Source organism: Terrapene carolina, unplaced genomic scaffold (assembly GCF_002925995.2).
Source record: "Terrapene carolina triunguis isolate 2854851 unplaced genomic scaffold, T_m_triunguis-2.0 Scaffold130, whole genome shotgun sequence".
NCBI lineage: Eukaryota > Metazoa > Chordata > Testudines > Emydidae > Terrapene > Terrapene triunguis.
Genome location: NW_020664481.1, coordinates 30,593,869 through 30,612,783, shown reverse-complemented (window position 1 = coordinate 30,612,783; position 18,915 = coordinate 30,593,869). Strand labels below are relative to the sequence as shown.

Here is an 18,915-nt window from a genome sequence, read left to right as displayed (position 1 = left end):
ACTTTCAGATTATCATAAAATGTTTTAAGGAGCGAATAAGCTAAAGAAAAAATGGAAATTGTGTTGTGTTGTAAAGGAATCTGATTTTTTGGAGTAGGTGTGTTCCTTGAAGCTCTCTCTTGTAGGCCCCAAGTATCCAGAGGCATATGCAAACCTTACTCACCTCAATTGTAGAAAGAGAAAAAGCAAAGAAAGGAGAGTTAGCGATACTGATTAAATGAAATTCAGCTACTAACACTAGTAATCTATATTTTATCCCTCATGCCATGAGCTATGCAGCAGTTATGAGCCATATAGCAGGGCATTAGATTGCTCCTAAATTTGCCATTTCTAATATTCTATCAAGAGATGTGTACAGAGGAATATTTTATATGTATTTATACAACATACCCCAAAAATGATCCAGTTGGCTGCTCTGCTACTGTCCAACAAAAGATTTCCCTTTTTCCAGATGCAGCTTGTTGGTAAAGCTGGCCTTTCCATGACAAACTTCAAAGGGTTTTGAAATACATGATTTTGTTCACCTGGCAAGAATAATTGTTGGCCAAAATAAGAAATCCTAAATTCTGATCTCCTTACCAAAAGACGTTCTTGGATCTGTATATTAATTTTATTTAGGGAAATGAAAGTTTGGAAAGAAATAAAGGTAATTGCTTGCTAAACATGAAATTTAGAAAGCCATTCAGAAAAGAATTAGAAATTGAGTAAGAAATTACCCTTGTGTAACTGAACAAAAATTAGGATAATAATCTTAATCCTCCAGAACTTCTGGATGAAGTAGCTACAATAATAAATAAATGGTCTTATGCAAAAGTGGGACTGGCTGAAGATCTAGTCTCAAACACCTTCTACAATAGCTTGAAATTTTAACACTAGAACTTTAAAGTGACATGGTGCAATAGGAGAGTGGACTGTACAGAGAAATAACAAGACGACCAGCACAGGAGGAAAGTAAGAAACAAGTGAGCTGTCCTAATTATCTCCTATAGACACTGCTACCAGATGCTCTTGGATTATGCTCAAAGTACCACTATGAGATCTAGAAATGGATGCCAAAAGATCCTGTACCAATCGAGAGAGAGATTTTTTTCCTCTCTGTACCATAAAGAAAAGACACTTCAGATCTAATTCTGTGCTGAACATGCAGGGGTCTTCACACTCTGAGTTTCAGATATTCTGTGCATTTAATTACTGAGAAATCAAAATGTACTCTAAGCCTTTCTATTTAAGCTGTTAGTTATAAGGCTTCACGCACGACAGCAGAAAGCTACATCTAGGATTACACTGACAGATGTATTACTTAGAAGAAACAGATTCTTCAAGCTACAATGGTAGTATAATGAGGACAGCTGTTTGGTCTTACTTCATTTATTTTGACTATTCTCAAATGAATGTCATTGGACAGGAGAATGTAAAAGCTACTTAAATTCAACTGACGGTGTCAGGTTCTATTTAACTGCTTGAGTTTAAAAAAAAAAAAAAAAAAAAGCAGCATTTTTAAATAATCTTGGAAGTTCTACATGAGGTCTGAAGATAAAGAAATAGGTTTTGACTTAGTGCTTCCTGGGTCAATTCTCATTAATCTAAAAATTGCTTCTTGGTGTAGGTCAAGACTTTTAGTATCCCAAAGGTCAGAAAATTGACAAAGTTACTAAATATCTACTAGCTAGAGGAGTAAACCTACTAGCCAATGATAGATACAAAAGATAAGTAGAAAGCCTCCACATCAGTGAGCTCCAAGAAGAATCACGTGTTGTAAAGTACAACCTCCTGCCATAGGTAATGGAAGTGCTAGAATTCATGCATTGGGCTCCAGCTTTCATATCAGCATCTGGCTACTTGATATCTGATAAATGTGAAGCTTCACCAACTTCTAGCTACTGGAAAGGAAAAGACGCTCTCTGGATACTGCAAGGAAAACACAGAAAAAGCTTCCGGTACTCTAGTCTTCTCCCACACCACAGATTTATTTATTTATTTATTTATTGGTGGGGGTGGGGGGGCATTAAAAATTCTAGCATTGATTTATGCTGATGAGATTTTGCCAGATGCCAGCAGACCAAAACTGATACTCTCAACTATTTCATTGCTGTCTACAGGGTTGCCCACACAAATAGGAGTGATTAGTCTTATTAATTTTACACTGCTAGTGGGCACAGCTATGAGGCACTGCAGACTCAGGAAACCACCACCACCACCACATTGGCTTATGTTCAGTAGGTCATCTTCACAACAGAAGTGGCTAGAAACAGTCTGGGTTTTTTATATGAAAGTTTGAATTCTTCAAAGAAGTGCTGGTTAGGCCTCTGCATGCAGAGAAGGCTTCCCACTGGTGAGCAGGCACATGATTTTTTCAATCTCTACCCTTGATATGATAATGCTTTGATGTCTGTGTTACCTTGAGTAAGTTTGTTCAAAAAAGATATTTTGTAAAGATAGTCCGTCTTATCTATTTTAATATACTTTTAATGTAGACAAGTTGTAATCTAGTTTCATTTTGGTCCTTTATTGGACACCTTAACCTCCGCCATAATACCACTTGAGCAAACGAGGGAACTCTAGGCCTTACCCAACCCCTTAACCTTTTCTTGAGCAAATATCCACACTGAAAATAGGTGGAAGGCCAAAACCTTTCAGCACACTGGCTGATAATTAGCCACAGTAGTTCCTCTGTAAGAAAACTGTGAATTATTGCTTCCCAATCCTTGGAGACTAGGCTCCACAACCGAACCCTGCTCTCTACTTTCACAGTTCATCCATTTAGCTCTGAATTATTATGCCCATTCCTTTGAAATGTTTAACAACAATTACAGCAAGAAGTGTATGAAATTCTTTGAGTCACAAACTGATCTTCCACTAGAGCACTAGAATGTCAAATTTATCATTGTGGATGAGATTTCTCACGCTTAATTTCAGTGCAAGATTGCTTTTTGTTTTTTGTTATGCAAGCACAAAAAGAAACCCTTTTTACACAATGATTTTCTCCCCCTCCTTCAAAAACAAAGAGATATGAAATTTGAAAAACAACCTATTTGTCATGTACTAGTCCTCATTGATATATATGAAAAATGTTCAAAGTCTTGATTCTGCAATTTACAGCATGTAGGCAAACTACTGCACCCTCATGGAGCCCTACTGAAATCAACATGGCTCTTTGTGGGCACAACAGTCCATCCATATGTTATAAATTGCAAGATCGGGGCTTAAGGGTGAAATTCACCCCTGTACAGAGGACCAGCACAAGGTCTGCACACCACTTAAGTTCTCATAGGACGTAAAGACTGCTTTTGGACATCAACTGGGGTTGAAGTGGTGCATAGACTTTGTGCTAGTCCTCTGCATAGGAGTAATTTCACCCCATAGGAGTTAGAATTGAAAATGTAACTGACTGATTGAAAATGTGTTGTCCAAGCACAATATTTTAGGAATGTTTTTGAACACCGATTCGCACAGACATCTGAAAGGTGTACTCAGAGTGTGTTCAAACAGTACAGTACTACCAACAACTGGATAGAGTACTTCCTTATTCCTCTATAAGTTACACAAATGACACTAACAACAGTATATACAATATTCATTTCAGAAAATTTTACAAATTGTAGATCTCATACTGACTACAAAATTCCTTTCAATCTATTGTTTCATAACATAAAATGCACACGATAAATAACAATTTCCAGCAGATACCAAATGTTCATATGTTGATATTTTAAATGCTTAGCTAATTTGTTTTCTAGATTATAGAAGTAGAATATCACTGTTTCATGCTAAACATAGGCTCCAATTTTAAGCATGTGATTAACTTCACACACTAAGTAGTCCCACTGTAGTCAATGGAACAACTCACTGCATCAAGTTAATATGATGAAGTCTTCCCAGGACTGGGGCCTTAAAGAATACAATTATGTATTTCATAGAATTATAGTAAGTAGAATTGGATGTGACTGTTTCTATTTTCCTTTTTATATATTCTTTATATATGCATGTTTGTTTTGTTAAAGACATTCAACTCTTTAAAGTGACTGAATTTTAAAACAATGACAGTGAAATGACCACAATTCTCAGACTCGTATATGAAAATAAGTGTTAGTGTTTTCATAAGTATCTGTAGAAACAATTGTTCAAGTGTTTATATTTATTTTACTTTACCTTTTATCCACAATAGGTTTCTGAACTTGACCCCTGGTAACCTTAACCCAAGATGACATTTTAATTCCTAGGAAAACAAAATATATTGCATTTATTCTCTTCACAAGTGAAGTGAGAAAACAGTCTTAAAACAGCAATAGTACATTGCAATTTTTTTAAACAACTGACAGCTTACAACTTGTTAAAAATATTGTATTTCATAATCAAGCTTGTGGATCATCTCTAGTTGAGTGAGATCTCTTTGTATGTTTTTGCGGTAACCTTAACTATCATGAGTAATTTTTTTTATCATCTGTAAATGTTGCCAGCTCCCTGTTCACTCCTTTTCCAGATCATTTATGAATATGCTGAACAGTACTCGTCCCAATACAAATCCTTGGGGGACCCTGCTATTTACATCTCTGCTGCAAAAACTGACCATTTATTCCTACTCTTTGTTTCCTGTCTTTTAACCAGTTACTGATCCATGAGAAGCCCTTCCTCTTACCCTATGACTGCTTACTTTGCTTAAGGGCATTTGGCGAGGGATCCTGTCAAAGGTTTTCTGAAAGTCCAAGAACACTATATCCACTGGATCACTCTTATCCAAATACTTGCTGACATGCTCAAAAAATTCTAATAGATTGAGGAGCATGGTTTCCCTTTACAAAAGTGGTGTTGACTCTTCCCTAACATATTGTGTTCATTTAGCTGTTTGAATTTTATTCTTTACTATAACCTCAACCAATTTGCCTGGTATTGAAGTTAGGCTTCATGACCCGTAATTGCCAGGATCCCCTCTGGAGCCTCTTTTAAAAATCCAGTATTATGTTAGCTATGCTCTAGTCATCTGATACAGAGGCTGATTTAAGCGATAGGTTACATACCACAGTTAGAAGTTCTGCAGTTTCATGTCTGAGTTCCTTCAAAACTCTTGGGTGAATACCATCTGGTCCTGGTGACTCTTTACTGTTTAATTTATCAATATATTCAAAAACCTTCTCTACTGACACTTCAAACTTGGACAATTCCTAAAATAGGTCACCTAAAAACAATGGCTTACGTGTGGGAATCTCCCTCACATCCTCTGCAGCGAAGACTGATGCAAAGAATTCATTTAGCTTCTCTGCAAATGCCTTGTGTTCCCTGAGTGCTCCTGTAGCACAGGGGTGGGGAACCTACGGCCAGATCCAGCCCATTGTTTCATTTCATCTGGCCCGCAGCAAGTCTCCGCTCACTGGATTGCCAGAAGTCCGGTCGGCTCTGCGCAGCTCTCGGAAGCGACAGGCATGTCTCTACGGCCCCTAGGAGCTGGGGCGATCAGGGAACCTCCGCGCACTACCCCTGCCCCCAGCGCCAGCTCTGCAGCTCCCATTGGCCAGGAACCGCGGCCAGCGGAAGCTGCAGGGGCAGTGCTTGCGGACGCGGGGGGCATGCATCACACAGAGCTGCCTGGCTCCCCCGCCTAGGGGCCCTGGTAGGCAGGGAGCCTGCTTTAGCCACGCTGCACCACCGACCAGGAGCCACCTGAGGTAAGCGCCGGGTCTTTGGAGCTGTGCTCCGGCTCCGCTCCAAAGCCCTGGTAAGCACTGCCTGGCCGAAGCCCACACCCCGAATCCCCTGTCCCAGATTGGAACCCCCCTCCCTGCACCCTCACCCCAACCCCCTGCCCCAGGTCAGAACCCCCTCCTGTACCCTAACTCCCTCCCTGCACCCCCACCTGCACTCCAACCCCAGTTCAGAACTCCCTCCCACACCCTAACTCCCTCCTAGACCCCACATCCCCACCCTAACCCCTTGCCCCAGTCCTGAGCCACCTCCTGCACCAAAACTCCCTCCCAGAGCCTGCACCCCAAACCTCCTCCAACACCCCAACACCCTGCCTGGAGCCCGCTCCCACACTCCAAACCCCTTGGCCCCAGCCTGGAGTCCCCTCCTGCAACCCAAACCCCTCATCCCTAGCCCCACCCAAGAGCTCGCACCCCCAGCTGGAGCCTGCCCCCCAACTCCCTGCCCCAGACTGGAGCCCCCTCCCGCACCCTGAACTCCTCATTTCTGGCCCCAGCCTGGAGCCTAGGGGAAGCCCCAAGCCTCCAGGCCCCCCCACGGGGCTGAAGCCACAAGAGCCGGCTTGACCCACTGCGGGGGGAAGCCCCGAGCCCTACCGCCCCCTATGGGGCTGTGGGTTGCCCGCAACCGATTTTTTCTGTGGGCTAGCGGCCCCGATAGAAAAAAGGTTCCCCACCCCTGCTGTAGCACCTTTATCATCCAGTGGTCCCTCTGACTTTTTGGCAGGCTTCCTGCTTCTGAAATACTTTTCAAATTCTAACTGCAATTTTTTTAGAGCAACTAGCCAAGAATACAAAAACTTTCTTGGACTGCCTAATCATACTTTTACATTTGATTTGCCAGAGTTTATGTTCCTATTTTTCTCAGTAAGATTTTTACTTCCAATTTTTAAAAGATGCCTTTTTGCCTCTAACGACCTTGTTTACTCTGCTGTTTAGCCACGGTGGCATTTTTTGGTCCTCTTACTGTTTTGTTTTGGGGTTGTTTTTTGGGGGGGGGGGAACAAAAATATTTAGCTTGAGCCTCTATCACGGTGTTTTTAAATAGTCTGCATGTTGTTTGCAGGCATTTCACCTTTGTGACTGTTCCTTTTAATTTCCGTTTAACTAGAGTTCTCATTTTTGTATTAGCCCCCTTTTTTAAGTTAAATGCTACTGTGGTGGGTTTCTCTGGCAATTTCCCACCCTACAAGGATGTTAAATTTAATTACATTATGGCCGCTATTACTGAGCGGTTCAGCTATATTTGCCAGTTGGACCAGATCCTGTGCTAAATCAAAAATTGCCTCTTCCTACGTGGGTTCCAAGACAAGCTGCATTCATTCATGCTGTCCCTGCTTCTAGTGACATACCTAGTCAATATGAGGATAGTTGAAATCTCCCATTATTATTGCATTTTCTGCCTTTGGAGCTTCTCTAATCTCCCTAAGCATTTCATAATCATTGTCACCATCCTAGTCAGGGAGTTTGTAATATATTCCTTCTACTAAACTCTTACTGTTCAAGCATAGAATTTCTATCCACAGAGCTCCTACAGTACAATTTGATTAATTTAAGATTTTTATTTTGACTCTATGCTTTCTTTTAGTGCAATTCTCCAAACAGCATGACCTACTGTGTTATTCCTATATATTTGAGGCCTTGTATTACCATGTCCCATTGACTATCCTCATTTCACCAAATTTTCATGATGCTCATTATACCAACCTACTCGTTTACGACAGGCACTCTAGTTTACCCATCTTAGTATTTAGACTTCCAGCATTCATATATAAGCACTTGTACATTTTATCAATATGAATTTGAAGTCCAGTACTGGTAGGGTGACCATATTTCCCCAAGGGAAAGCGGGACACTGTGTGGGGCTGGCCTGAACCCCCACGCAGTGCTGGCATCGCTGCATCGCCCGGGGCTGGCATCGCATGTTCCGCCTGACCCCACTTTTTTGACAAAAGTGGTCATTTGTCCTGTTTGCTCTTGCCAATTGATCAGGGCTTAAAAAAGGGACTGTCCCAGCCAAAACGGGACGCATGGTCACCCTAAGTACTGGTTTCTTTGCAGCATAATTTCAGAAGTAACAGAGTGCGCAAAATGGTCTGGATACATGCACACTTGGATGTATTCTCAAAATATAGCTTATGAAAACAGTGTGACCTGATTAGAGCAGCATTCTAGACACCAAGGCCTCATCTTGACAGGCAAAAAGGTGTATTTTTCCATCATGTTAGCTCAATTGAGGAAGCTTAATACCCACAGAGGTGCCAAGTTCAATGGATCTCAGAATGGTGCAATATAAAAGGAGAGAAACAAATTGATGCATCTCTACCTGGCTTAACAAATGGTTGGAAATATAGAGTCAAAGAGCGATAACTAACTGAATAGAGGCCCTCCTTCGATGCTCGCTAATGGGCCGGCAAGAGCCCAAGCCCGTTAGCGCCAGCCGGCTCCCTCCATCCCCGAGATGGCTGCGTGTCGGGGGCGGAAAGGGCCTGGGGATAGAGGATGCTCTGCACAAACAACGTTAATTAGAGGCCGAAGGCTTCACACCCGCCAGCTCTTCAGGGCTCCCCGCAGCATCCCGAGCTCGGGCGGGACCCAGAGACATTTAACCCGCTGCCGTAGGGCGCACAGTGGACGCCACCCTCCCCTCTCCTCTGCGCCGGGGCTGGGCTCCCAGGCTCGGACGGGGACACCAGGGGAGGGCGGACAGCCCCTGCGCCTGCGCCCGCCACCCAGCAGACCTGCCCCCCTCTCGGCCGCGGCCCGGCAGGCCCTGGGAGCCCCGCACTCACGGCTCGGGGACTCCCCGCAGCAGCAGCAGCGGCCACCGCCTCCGCTTCTCGCGCACAAAGCAACGGCGGCCGGTTTGCCGGAGGCTGCCTGGGGTGAAATGGAAGCACCTCCCCTTCCCCCTCGCTGCCAGGAGAAGAGGGAGCATCGGGGCCAGCAGCGGCTGCAGCCTCCCGCCACAGTGACCCCTTTTGGTGGTGCCGGGGAACTGTGCCCCAGAGAGAGAACCATTGGGGCAACCATCTCTCCCCGCCCCCGGTGGGGCCCTGGTCACCATGGGAACCCCCCCAGCACCCATCCCTCCCCTTCCTCTGCGGGACCCCACTTACCATAGGGACACCTCCCAGCACCCATCTCTCCCCTCCCCTTGTGGTGCCCTGGTCACCATGGGAACCCCCCGCCCCAGCACCCATCCCTCCTCTCCCTCTGTGGGACCCCACTCACCATAGGGACACCTCTCAGCACCCATCCCTTCCCTCACTCTGTGGGACCCTGACTACCATGGGAACCCCTGCCAGCACCTCTCCTCACCCTGTTGGGTTCAAGGTAGCTCATCTCTCCCTTCCACTCTGTAGAGCCCGTGGGTGCCATGGGATACCCCTCAGTTACCTATCTCCCCCCGCCCATCTCTTTATGGTCCTGGTTATTGTGAGGGACCTCCCCTCGCATCTCTTCCCATTCCCTCTGTGATGTCCTGGTTTCTATGTGGGATGATCATATATGTGAATAGGGATCACATTTATGAATTTGTTGTGATGCCAGTTTTCTAAAATTGACATTTTACAAACTACATTTGCTAATTTGATAAACATTATAGCCAATATTTTAATGGAATTTAACTGGATAATTGCTCACTACTGAATCCAGAGTGTTAGATTACTAATGTTAGTGCTAGATTATTTTCAGGTCAACATTTACCTGGAACAGTACTTTTCAAATCAGGACACTTATCCAGATCCTCAAAGGTATTTAGGCTCCTAACTTCCAAGGTATTTAGGCTCCTAACTTCCATTGATTTTAATGGAAGTTAGGAGCCTAAATACCTTTGAGGATCTGGGTAAGTGTCCTGATTACAATGGAAGTTAGGAGCCTAAGTACCTCTGAGGATCTGGACTTTAGTTACTCTTAACCAATCAATATATTGTATTAATTGACCAAGAACCACTTTGGTATATAATCAACAGTTTAATAGATTAAGTTTGTATATTAGCCTACCACACACTATCTTGAAGGCAATGGACATAGATGGCATTGAGGTCAAGCACAAGCAGTTATACCATAGAACAATACAAATCACCAAGTTTTCTTATGACATTTACTTAAAATAATCAGTTATTGATTCTTTAATATTTCTAATAATACATTTATCATACTTCAAGTAATTTGCCAAGGAGTAAAAATATAGCTGGTCTTAAGGCACTCTTATGAATGGTGTCCTTGTTATTTCTAGTGTTTGGTTTGAAGTGGACTAGTTTAAAGCATCAAAAGAAATAGTTTAGAAGTTTTCTTTCAGGTTCTCTTAGGCCAATTTACTTGGATTTACAAGAAGAAACATATATGTAATGTATATATATATATATACAGCATTACATTGTTAAAATCCCAAAATATAGTTCCTTGGGATGTCAACAGAAAGACTGCAGACACAGCAAGGTAACCTTAAGAGAATGGAAAGGCTATTGGCTGGTATAAGCATCCAATAGCACTACAGGGTTCTGCAGCTTCTTTGATGGGTTCAGCAAACTCTGAAGTTCCACATTGAGTTTCCACTGTTTCAGTTTTAACTGGAGGAGAGCAAGTCACTTATTTTGTACTGAACATTTGTCAGGCTCTCACTTTTCTGCTCCCTCAGTTTCTGTGCTACTTACCTTGATAACCAGTAGATGGCAATGGTGTATAACAAATGTCTTTTATCCTTTTCTTTTCGGAGGCTTTTTATGTTTTATTCATTTCAATTACTGTATTTCTGAATTAACCAAACTATAAATTGGAATGTCCCCTTTAAGTAATTTATTTCAATATTTTAAATGCATACACAGAGTAGGTGCTTATATCTTTCAATATTCTTTTTCATTCTCATTCCACACAATTTATATCATTTCTAGAATCCGACAATCATTTAGAAAAAAAAATCCTTTACAGTTCCTCTACATTTAGTGGACATAGTCCATACATTCCTTGATTATATATCATGACTTTCATTTCACATCCTTCAGGGCTTACAACAGAACAAGAGACATTATACAGTAGTGAAGGAACAAGATAATTAATCATATATAGAGAAAGAAATGTCAGAAATTTCCAGTCAATTTCCCTGTGTAGACCTTAGACAATGTGTCTCACAAGTTTAAGAAGTGTATTGTTGGTCTTCTATTCTGGGCAAACAGAGGAGGAGTAAACAAACATTTTTTAGCCTTAGTTGTCTTTGATAAGGAAAGAGTATTTCTTTTCTGATTTAAGGAGAACCAACCTATAGTTATCAACAATATATTCATGACATATTTGACATTTGTATGTCTCACAGGACTCTCCAACAACAGCATCCATCTCTCCGCCTTTCTCACTATCAGAAAATTAAGGACAGTGCAAAGCAGTCTTCTCTTCTACCTTCCAGCCCCATAATCTACTCTTAGGGCATAGTCAGGATGGGCTAAGCACTCATTTCTCCTTATGAAGAATCTGCATCTGTAGGGGCTCCCCTTTACCTTCTAAGTACCCAACTTTCTCCCTTTGACTGATACAGAACACCACTCCAACCCCATTATTAAGGAACTAAAGACAAAGCATGTAATGCTATTTTAGATGTATGTGGCATGGTTTAGAGATGTCACCTTCTGAACTGGTCCAAGGAAAATGTGCCACTAACTAGAAAACCTTAAAAAGAACAGGAGTACTTGTGGCACCTTAGAGACTAACAAATTTATTTGAGCATAAGCTTTCGTGGGCTACAGCCCACTTCTTCGGATGCCAAGCACCAACATCTTTGTAGGAGCAGCAACAATTTTAATAACGTTAGAGGAGGCCATGAGAGCTGAACTCTAATAGTTCAAGAGAGACTCCCAGAACCTAGGAAAATATAAACTGTAAACATTGCTGTTGGCCACTGTCTTTTCTAAGCAGAAATCAACAAGCTATTTTCTGAGTGTAACATTTAAAGAGCAACACAAGTAATCCAGATTAAACTCAGGCATCTTTCATGATAGTGTAGAGGTAGCAGCCAAGCATTTTTATAATTTCTCCACTCTTCAGATGCTTGTCTGCTCTCTCAAGTATATGGCAGCATCTGCAGGGCATCATTCTATAGATCAGGGGTCGGCAACCTTTCAGAAGTGGTGTGCCGAGTCTTCATTTATTCAAATTTAAGGTTTCGCGTGCCAGTAATACATTTTAACGTTTTTAGAAGGTCTTTTTCTATAAGTCTATAATATATAACTAAACTATTGTTGTATGTAAAGTAAATAAGGTTTTTAAAATGTTTAAGAAGCTTCATTTAAAATTAAATTAAAATGCAGAGCCCCCCAGACCGGTGCCCAGGACCCAGGCAGTGTGAGTGCCACTGAAAATCAGCTCACGTGCCGCCTTCGGCACGCGTGCCATAGGTTGCCTACCCCTGCTATAGATGCAGTTGTACATCCATAAACCATTTCAAGGCCTCCTCTGTGGTATCATCCAATTCACCTTTGAATCCACATTTGGGGCAGTGCATTATGATTGGATGGGATGGATGTTCTCCTCACAATTGCATGAAAGGGAGTCTTTGATTTTCCACTTGTGGGTCAAGTAGCTTCATCTTCCATGGTTTATTTGGATGCAGTTCAATGTGGTCCAAAGTCTGCCTGGCCGGTCAAAACCATGAGGTTGGCTTTTTGGGTCCGTAGTAGCATGTTTCTTTGGAATGGTAGATGTGGTCCAGACACTTTGCTTGTCCTGACAATGATTAATATCTTTCACAAGCAGATGGAGACAGAAAAGGAATACATCTGTGTGAATTTACACCTTGTTGGCTTTGAAAAAATCAAATCCATTCATAAACAACACAGGGAGTTTGGTTTTTGTTTTGTATTCCCTAGTCATTGCACGGGCCACTACTTTACATGGTTATACAGACACATGTAAATTGCTCTGATCCCTGCTGTGTGTTTGAAAGTGTCTTCTTTGTAAACTAAACATAATTTCTAATGATCCTGAAAACTAGGCTCTCACTGTGGAGTTTTGGCATTACTCAAAGGGGGCATTTCAACTTTGTTATTTTTACTACATATATTGGAGGCTGACATCAACTCATTAATCCTCGTGACTGATCAAACCTACTTGCAACACTAAAACAAGAATGAGGTTTGATGGTATAATGAAGCTACCAAAATAAGTCATATCGCTTTTTGGACTACATTTTTAAAGTGGAACCTATTAAACATACAAACAGTCAAGTGTGCCAATATAACAGGTATTCACAGAATAATAGGGTTAGAAGGGACCACAAGGATTGTCTAGTCTAACCCCCAGTTTTAGTGACTGTGACTTGTCGTGTGGACCAAATTGCAGGATTGGGCCCAGTGTATGTCCCCACTGACAGAAAAGAGAGTAATAAAATACTCTAACAAAGAACTATGGGAGAATTTCTCACATTTATTTTCAACTGCAACCTCCAAACCAAGCAGTATTTTTGCTGGCCTTTTATATTCCACATCCGAGCATTGTTTATACAGATTCAATTTTTTGATTTACATATAATAAATATTATTTGGTTTAATATTTCTTTGCCCCCCTGACACCTACACAACCCAAGGCAGGAATTGAGAGTACTTAACATCAAGGAGATACATTTATTGAAATGGAAAATTACCCTGCACACATTTTTAGGGGAACAGTCTGAAAGAATTGCAGAACTGTCCCTAGGGCTATAAGTGGAAGAGACCAAGGAGTCTTTTCGTTGATTCCAAATGGCCTTTGGATCAGGCCTCTCCTCCTCGCTCTAGTTTTGCACGTGCAGACCGATGCCCTCGGGGCTGTGACACATACAAAAGAAAAGCAGCAGCCGCACAGTTTGCTCGGCCGGGCTCCCGCTCGCAGCTCTATAGCGCGCCGCCCTTGTCGAACGTTACAGCACCGCCACGAGCCGAGCTCTCCCGCCTCGGCCCTTTGCCGGAATCTTTTCTCCTGCAGCCACGCCCCTTCCCTTCCCAGCCAATGGGGATGGGGTTTGCTAGGGAGGGGTGCGGTGTGGAAGGGATGCCCAATGGAGTGCGGCGTTGTTGTGGGGGGCGGGGGACTGCGGAAGGGGCGGAGGGTGGGACTAGGAGCCGGCTCTCTGGGCTGCGATGCGACCGGGTTCGAGGCGCTGAGGAGGGGGCGGCCGTGCGTTCTGACCGCCCTCCCCCACCCGCCATGAATTCGCTGGAGCAGGCAGAAGGTAACTGGGGTCCCCGCCCCGCCGGGCCCAGTGACCCTTTCCCGGGGGCAGGCCGCGGGGGGAGTCTATCTGTGCGGGTCCCGCGCCCCAGAGCGGTCTCCTGCCTCTGCCCCACGACCCGGGAGCTCTGACCCCGGCCCCGTCAGCTGGAGGCGTCAAAGGGCGCTGCCCGGGAGCGCGGAGCTGGCCAATAGCAGCTGGGGGGCTGCGAGGCCACCCCCCCCCCTTAGTCCCAGAGTGGGGAGGGACGTTCTCCGCGGTGTGGCCCAGTGACAGCGGGAGCCAGCGAAGGGTGTGAGGGGCGTGGAACGGGAGTGAGGGGCGCCCCTCACCTGGGAGTCACGGTTTTCTGTAGGGGCAGAGGTGCGCTGTGCAAACCTGCCCCAGGACAAGGGCCCTGGCGCCCCCAGCCTCACGCACTGGGGGGATGGTTCAAAGGCGAGGAGCCGTGAGTCGAGCAGTCCGGGGGGTGGTTTAGTGTTTTGTTTGCTCGCTTATTGATGGAGGAGGGGCATGTTGCTGCTCTGCAAGCGGCGCTTGGTATAACGATATAGAAAGTGGATTCGGTTGTAAAAGGGCAAAGTTCTACCTTTTAACTGAGCCAAGTTATTTGAACGAGAGTGCGTGCATCGGCTTTCTCCACCGGGGACAGACTAAAAGATCTCCAGTATTCACTAATTCCTTTTCTTTTTTAATGTAAGCTATATAGTCAACACAGCTGTAATTCTTTAATTGCAAATTCTATATCTCAAATACATTGAGATGTATTAATCTAACCAAGGAATTCTTTTCTTCAGGAAAAATACAGCTCACTGAGCTTCACATTCTTATTTGCTAAAACAGATCCTTGTTTTAGGTTTTGGTGCAGATTTGTAGTAAAGGATATTAAAAAGGAACTTAAAACTGCTTTCTTTCTGCAAAAAAATCAATACAGGAGAATATTTTAATAAGGCACCAGTACTTCAAGATTAGATTAGTAAATGTCATATATAGAACAAACAAGATGTAGATACATTAGCAGAAATATTAGAAATTATAGGAATACTGAAGTGACTGTCAACGCTTATTGTAACACTGTAAATATCAGAATTATCTCTTTGGTTAGAACTGGTAAACACAAATGTTTAAAACACCAAACCCATCCTTTTTTTGAAAGAGGTCCTTAACAATTTGGGCTTCCAAGACTTATAAAATGTAGTTCAAGCCTTTATTTTTTTATATACACTTTATTTAAAACACTGAAAATCATATTTAATTTACAAATGTTTTCTATCGGTTAACAAAGTACTGGTAGTTATATTTTTTTCCAGTTGATAAACATTGAAATAATCTCTGCATATATCTTAGTAAGTACACACTTCAGTAACAGGCATACATTTTAATGAAGGTATTTTTGTTGTAGTTTTTGCATTGTTACCTTTATTAGAACGTGACATTCTAATATAACATGAAATTCTTTCAAAGAACAGTAGTTGTTACTTGAAGCCAGTTTGCCTTTAAAGTATATACCTTTATTAATAAAAAAATCAAACTTCAAATGATAAATTAGTGGGACAGTTTTAGGCCCAAAACTTCTCTGGTTGAAAAGGAAATCTTCACAGACGTTAAAATGAATAGCTGACTTTTTTTTTTTAATCTGAAAATATTTATAAAGTAGGCTTCTCTTCATGTTAAATAGTTCCCTTGTAATGTTGCAAAGCCAAACGGTCTATTTCATGAGTCAGATTCTAAAGTTGGCTAAAACTTAAATAATTTGACTGTATTTTCATTGTCCAAGATGAGTGGCATGTAAAAAAAATAAATTATTGAAACTGAAAGGACTGTAAAAATCTCACATGATGCCAACTGAGGTAAGAATTTTTGTAGTGAGTTATGGTGATAGTATTCCAATCACAAACAAAATACCAAACTCTACCTATCATTAGCACAGACCATAGAGTATAACAAAGTTTTCCTGACACATTTTACATTTCAAAATATACCTTGTTTTAGAGTATTTTAATCTATTAATATTAATGGCTTGCAATTAGACTTACAAAGAGATACCATGTCAAGGTATTCTAATCTCTTCAGTATATATTTCTCTATATGGAAATGCCTGTCACTTAATATATTACTTTTTAGTGAGGGGCTTAACCAAGAAGTGGTGGTAAATTCTAAAGCTAATGTGCTGAGATGTAGTGCTAAGCATCTTTCCAATAACTATTGCTTAATCTGAGATGCAAGTGATTTTTGATAATTACATCATCAATCCATTACAGCTTTCCTCTGCAAGTTATGAGTCTGAGCTGCACAGGGCATAAGTAACAGAACAGAATCTGAGGCATTAACTATTAAAGTTCAAGTAATAGACCAAGACTTATTAGATCTCTGTCTGTCTTTTCCTCAGATCTCAAGGCTTTTGAAAGAAGACTTACTGAATATATTGCATGTTTGCAACCAGCTACAGGACGTTGGAGAAGTAAGCTTAATATTTTAAAGGAGAAGTTGGATTGACTCTTTAATACTTCAGTTGGCATTTACCCATGTATATTCCTATGGATTGTGTTTACAAAAACAAATCTATGCATTAAAAATCTTATTGTACGTACTTTGTATGTGAGCCTAAAAATCTTTTAAATATGTGAAGATACCACACATACACAAATTTACCAAAAAACAGCAAAAGTAAAATAATGGATTTATGTTATTGCATCTATACCATGTGCACAAAATGCTTATAGCATTTGCACAATTGCTATTCAAAAGTAGATATTGCCAAGAACAACAAAGCTAGAAGTATAATCAGTATAATGATGATCTTATAGGCAGCCTCAGCAAAGAGGGCCAGGACTGAATTAGTCTTTTTAAAAGGAATTCTTCAGGACAAGTTCGAGGCATATTGAGGCTTTGTGATGAAGGTCATGTCTACACTACCACTTACATCAGCAAAACGTATGTTGCTCAGGAGTGCCCCCTCCGGTGAGTGACATAAGTGTCACTGGCTTAAGTGGTAGTATGCATGTGCTATGTCAGCAGGAGAGCTCCCACCAACATAGCTGCCGCTTCTCTTTGGAGGTGGTTTAATTATGTTAACAGGAGGACTCTCTTCCGTCAGCATAGAGTGGCTACATGAGAGATCTTATAGGAGCGCAGCTGCATAGGTACAGCTCTGCCACTGTAAGCTCTCTAGTGTAGGCATAGTCTAAGTCTGCACTACCTTTTTTCAGTCGTGTATGTATTTTGTGGCTGTATATAGGGGTTTGGTTTACAAATTGGGCTATTTTTCACCATGATAACTTAAAACAATTTGTTTCGATGGCTTTCTCCTATTCCTTAGTATATTTTCCAAGGTTTCCCCGCAAAATCAATGTATTAAGTTTACTGGTTCTATAGTTTATTTTTTTAATGAGTGTGTTCACTTTCCAATTGTTGGCAATCTCTTCCAAACTTGTTCAAATATATCTAAATGCAGGCTAAAGTTTTACTGACTTAAAGCGCACTCATGAAGAAGTTTTAAATAAAAATTGGATGTGGCATCTAGTGACTTCATAATTCTGTTATCTGCATAATAACTACTTTATTCCTGGGAAACTAGTATTGATATAGGTAGATCTTTACTATCTTTCTGTGTGAAATTGGAGTAATAACTTTCATTTTATATGGCATATAAACTTCTTTCATTCTCCTTCGAATGTGTCAATTCCAGCCCCTAAATGGTCCATTTTTATTTTATCAGTATTATCAGCACCCAAAATCAAGACATCACGAATCTGCTTTACAAGCAATGAGGTTTGAACCTTTAGAATGTGCACTGTTCACATCTTTCTGGCTTTTATCCACAACTATGAGTGGAGGGCTAGAAATAAAACTTTTTTAATAAAAGCTGAGATTCTCAAATAATCACTTGCCTCCCAGAGCTGGAGCTTTAAGAAAAATACCTGATATTGCTACACTTGCAATGAAATTGAAAGAGTTGGCAAGGCTGCCTGCCTCCTTGCAAAGCAGCTTGCAGGACTGCCACCTTAGTGTTATTGGCTCTTGGAAGTTACATGCAGAATACTGTGTGGGTTTTTAGCATATTGCTCAAGAAAGTTATTCTGTACTACTTTCCCTCAATTTTCTGACTAATGTTTCTAAATCCGTGTCTCTAGTAGAAACTTCTCATACTGTCCACCCCCCAAACTACAGCATGTCTTTACTTATCAAAACACTATCTGGTACTACCTTTTTGTCCTCTCTAGGAGGCCGATAGAATCTTCGAAGGGTTGCATTGTTTTAAATGGTAAAACATTTTTTTACCTCCTTCCACTTTGACTGCATAAATAGAAAGGTGGGAGTCCAGATGAGAAACAAACATGATATGCAGGTAGACATCTTCAAATAAATCTTGCTCTTCTTTGGACATTCTTAATAATCAAGAATGAAGAGGGGAAATAAAATAGAATGTAATCTCTTTCAAAGCTTTTCATGAGAAATTAAATACTTTCTAATGAATATGAACCAGATGTGTTGCTTATGACTCTTATTTTTTATCAGTGATTCTTATAGTGGTATCAGTCTGCACAGCAACTGGTGCTTGGAACTGGTTAATAGATCCTGAGACACAGAAGGTAAGTTATACTCTAATGTTGAAATATTAAATGTCTCAATGTTTGTAATCTAGATAATAAAAACCAAGTGTATGTAGTGAGGAGTTGTGGACTCCCTTGAAGAGTGAAAAGCTAATAGCAGGGTTATTTTCCTGACTGACTCAAGACATTAGTGACTAAGAGCAAATTCAGTGGATTATTTACATCACAGGAATCACACTTTGATTTGTAGGGGGAACTAAGAATATTTGAGGCATTCTACAGCTGTGCTGAATAGGAGTGCTTTCCCCAGAAGAATAATTTTGTTCTATCTATAGTGCATAGTTTGCTGAGGCCACCTTCAACTAGAGGGTCCTGTGGCACCTTTAAGACTAACAGAAGTATTGGGAGCATAAGCTTTCGTGGGTAAGAACCTCACTTCTTCAGATGCAAGTGAAGAAGTGAGGTT

General features: G+C 41.6%; 2 protein-coding genes across 7 annotated transcripts in view; one reads left to right on the top strand and one right to left on the bottom strand.

The window, feature by feature from the left end:
- Positions 1–8,510, bottom strand: part of LOC112113047 (nuclear receptor coactivator 5-like) — a 33,002-nt gene extending 24,492 nt beyond the window's left edge. For 4 of the 6 annotated variants that reach the window (XM_024209206.2, XM_024209211.2, XM_024209210.2 and 1 more), the window contains exons 1-2: positions 8,489–8,510; positions 4,150–4,216 (exon numbers count right to left, since the gene is read on the bottom strand). In XM_024209206.2, the coding sequence (XP_024064974.1) occupies positions 4,150–4,208 (59 nt within the window). In that variant the 5' untranslated portion in view covers positions 4,209–4,216; positions 8,489–8,510. Of the gene's footprint in view, positions 1–4,149; positions 4,217–5,015; positions 5,034–7,850; positions 8,350–8,488 lie in introns of those variants that run through there. The other 2 variants (XM_024209207.3, XM_024209208.1) reach the window with 2 other exon arrangements.
- Positions 8,511–13,778: 5,268 nt separating this feature from the next.
- CNEP1R1 (CTD nuclear envelope phosphatase 1 regulatory subunit 1) overlaps positions 13,779–18,915 on the top strand; it is a 9,171-nt gene continuing 4,034 nt past the window's right edge. The window contains exons 1-3 of the mRNA XM_024209215.2: positions 13,779–13,896; positions 16,286–16,357; positions 18,415–18,488. Coding sequence (XP_024064983.1) covers positions 13,872–13,896; positions 16,286–16,357; positions 18,415–18,488 — 171 coding nt within the window. The 5' untranslated portion in view covers positions 13,779–13,871. The remainder of the gene's footprint in view (positions 13,897–16,285; positions 16,358–18,414; positions 18,489–18,915) is intronic.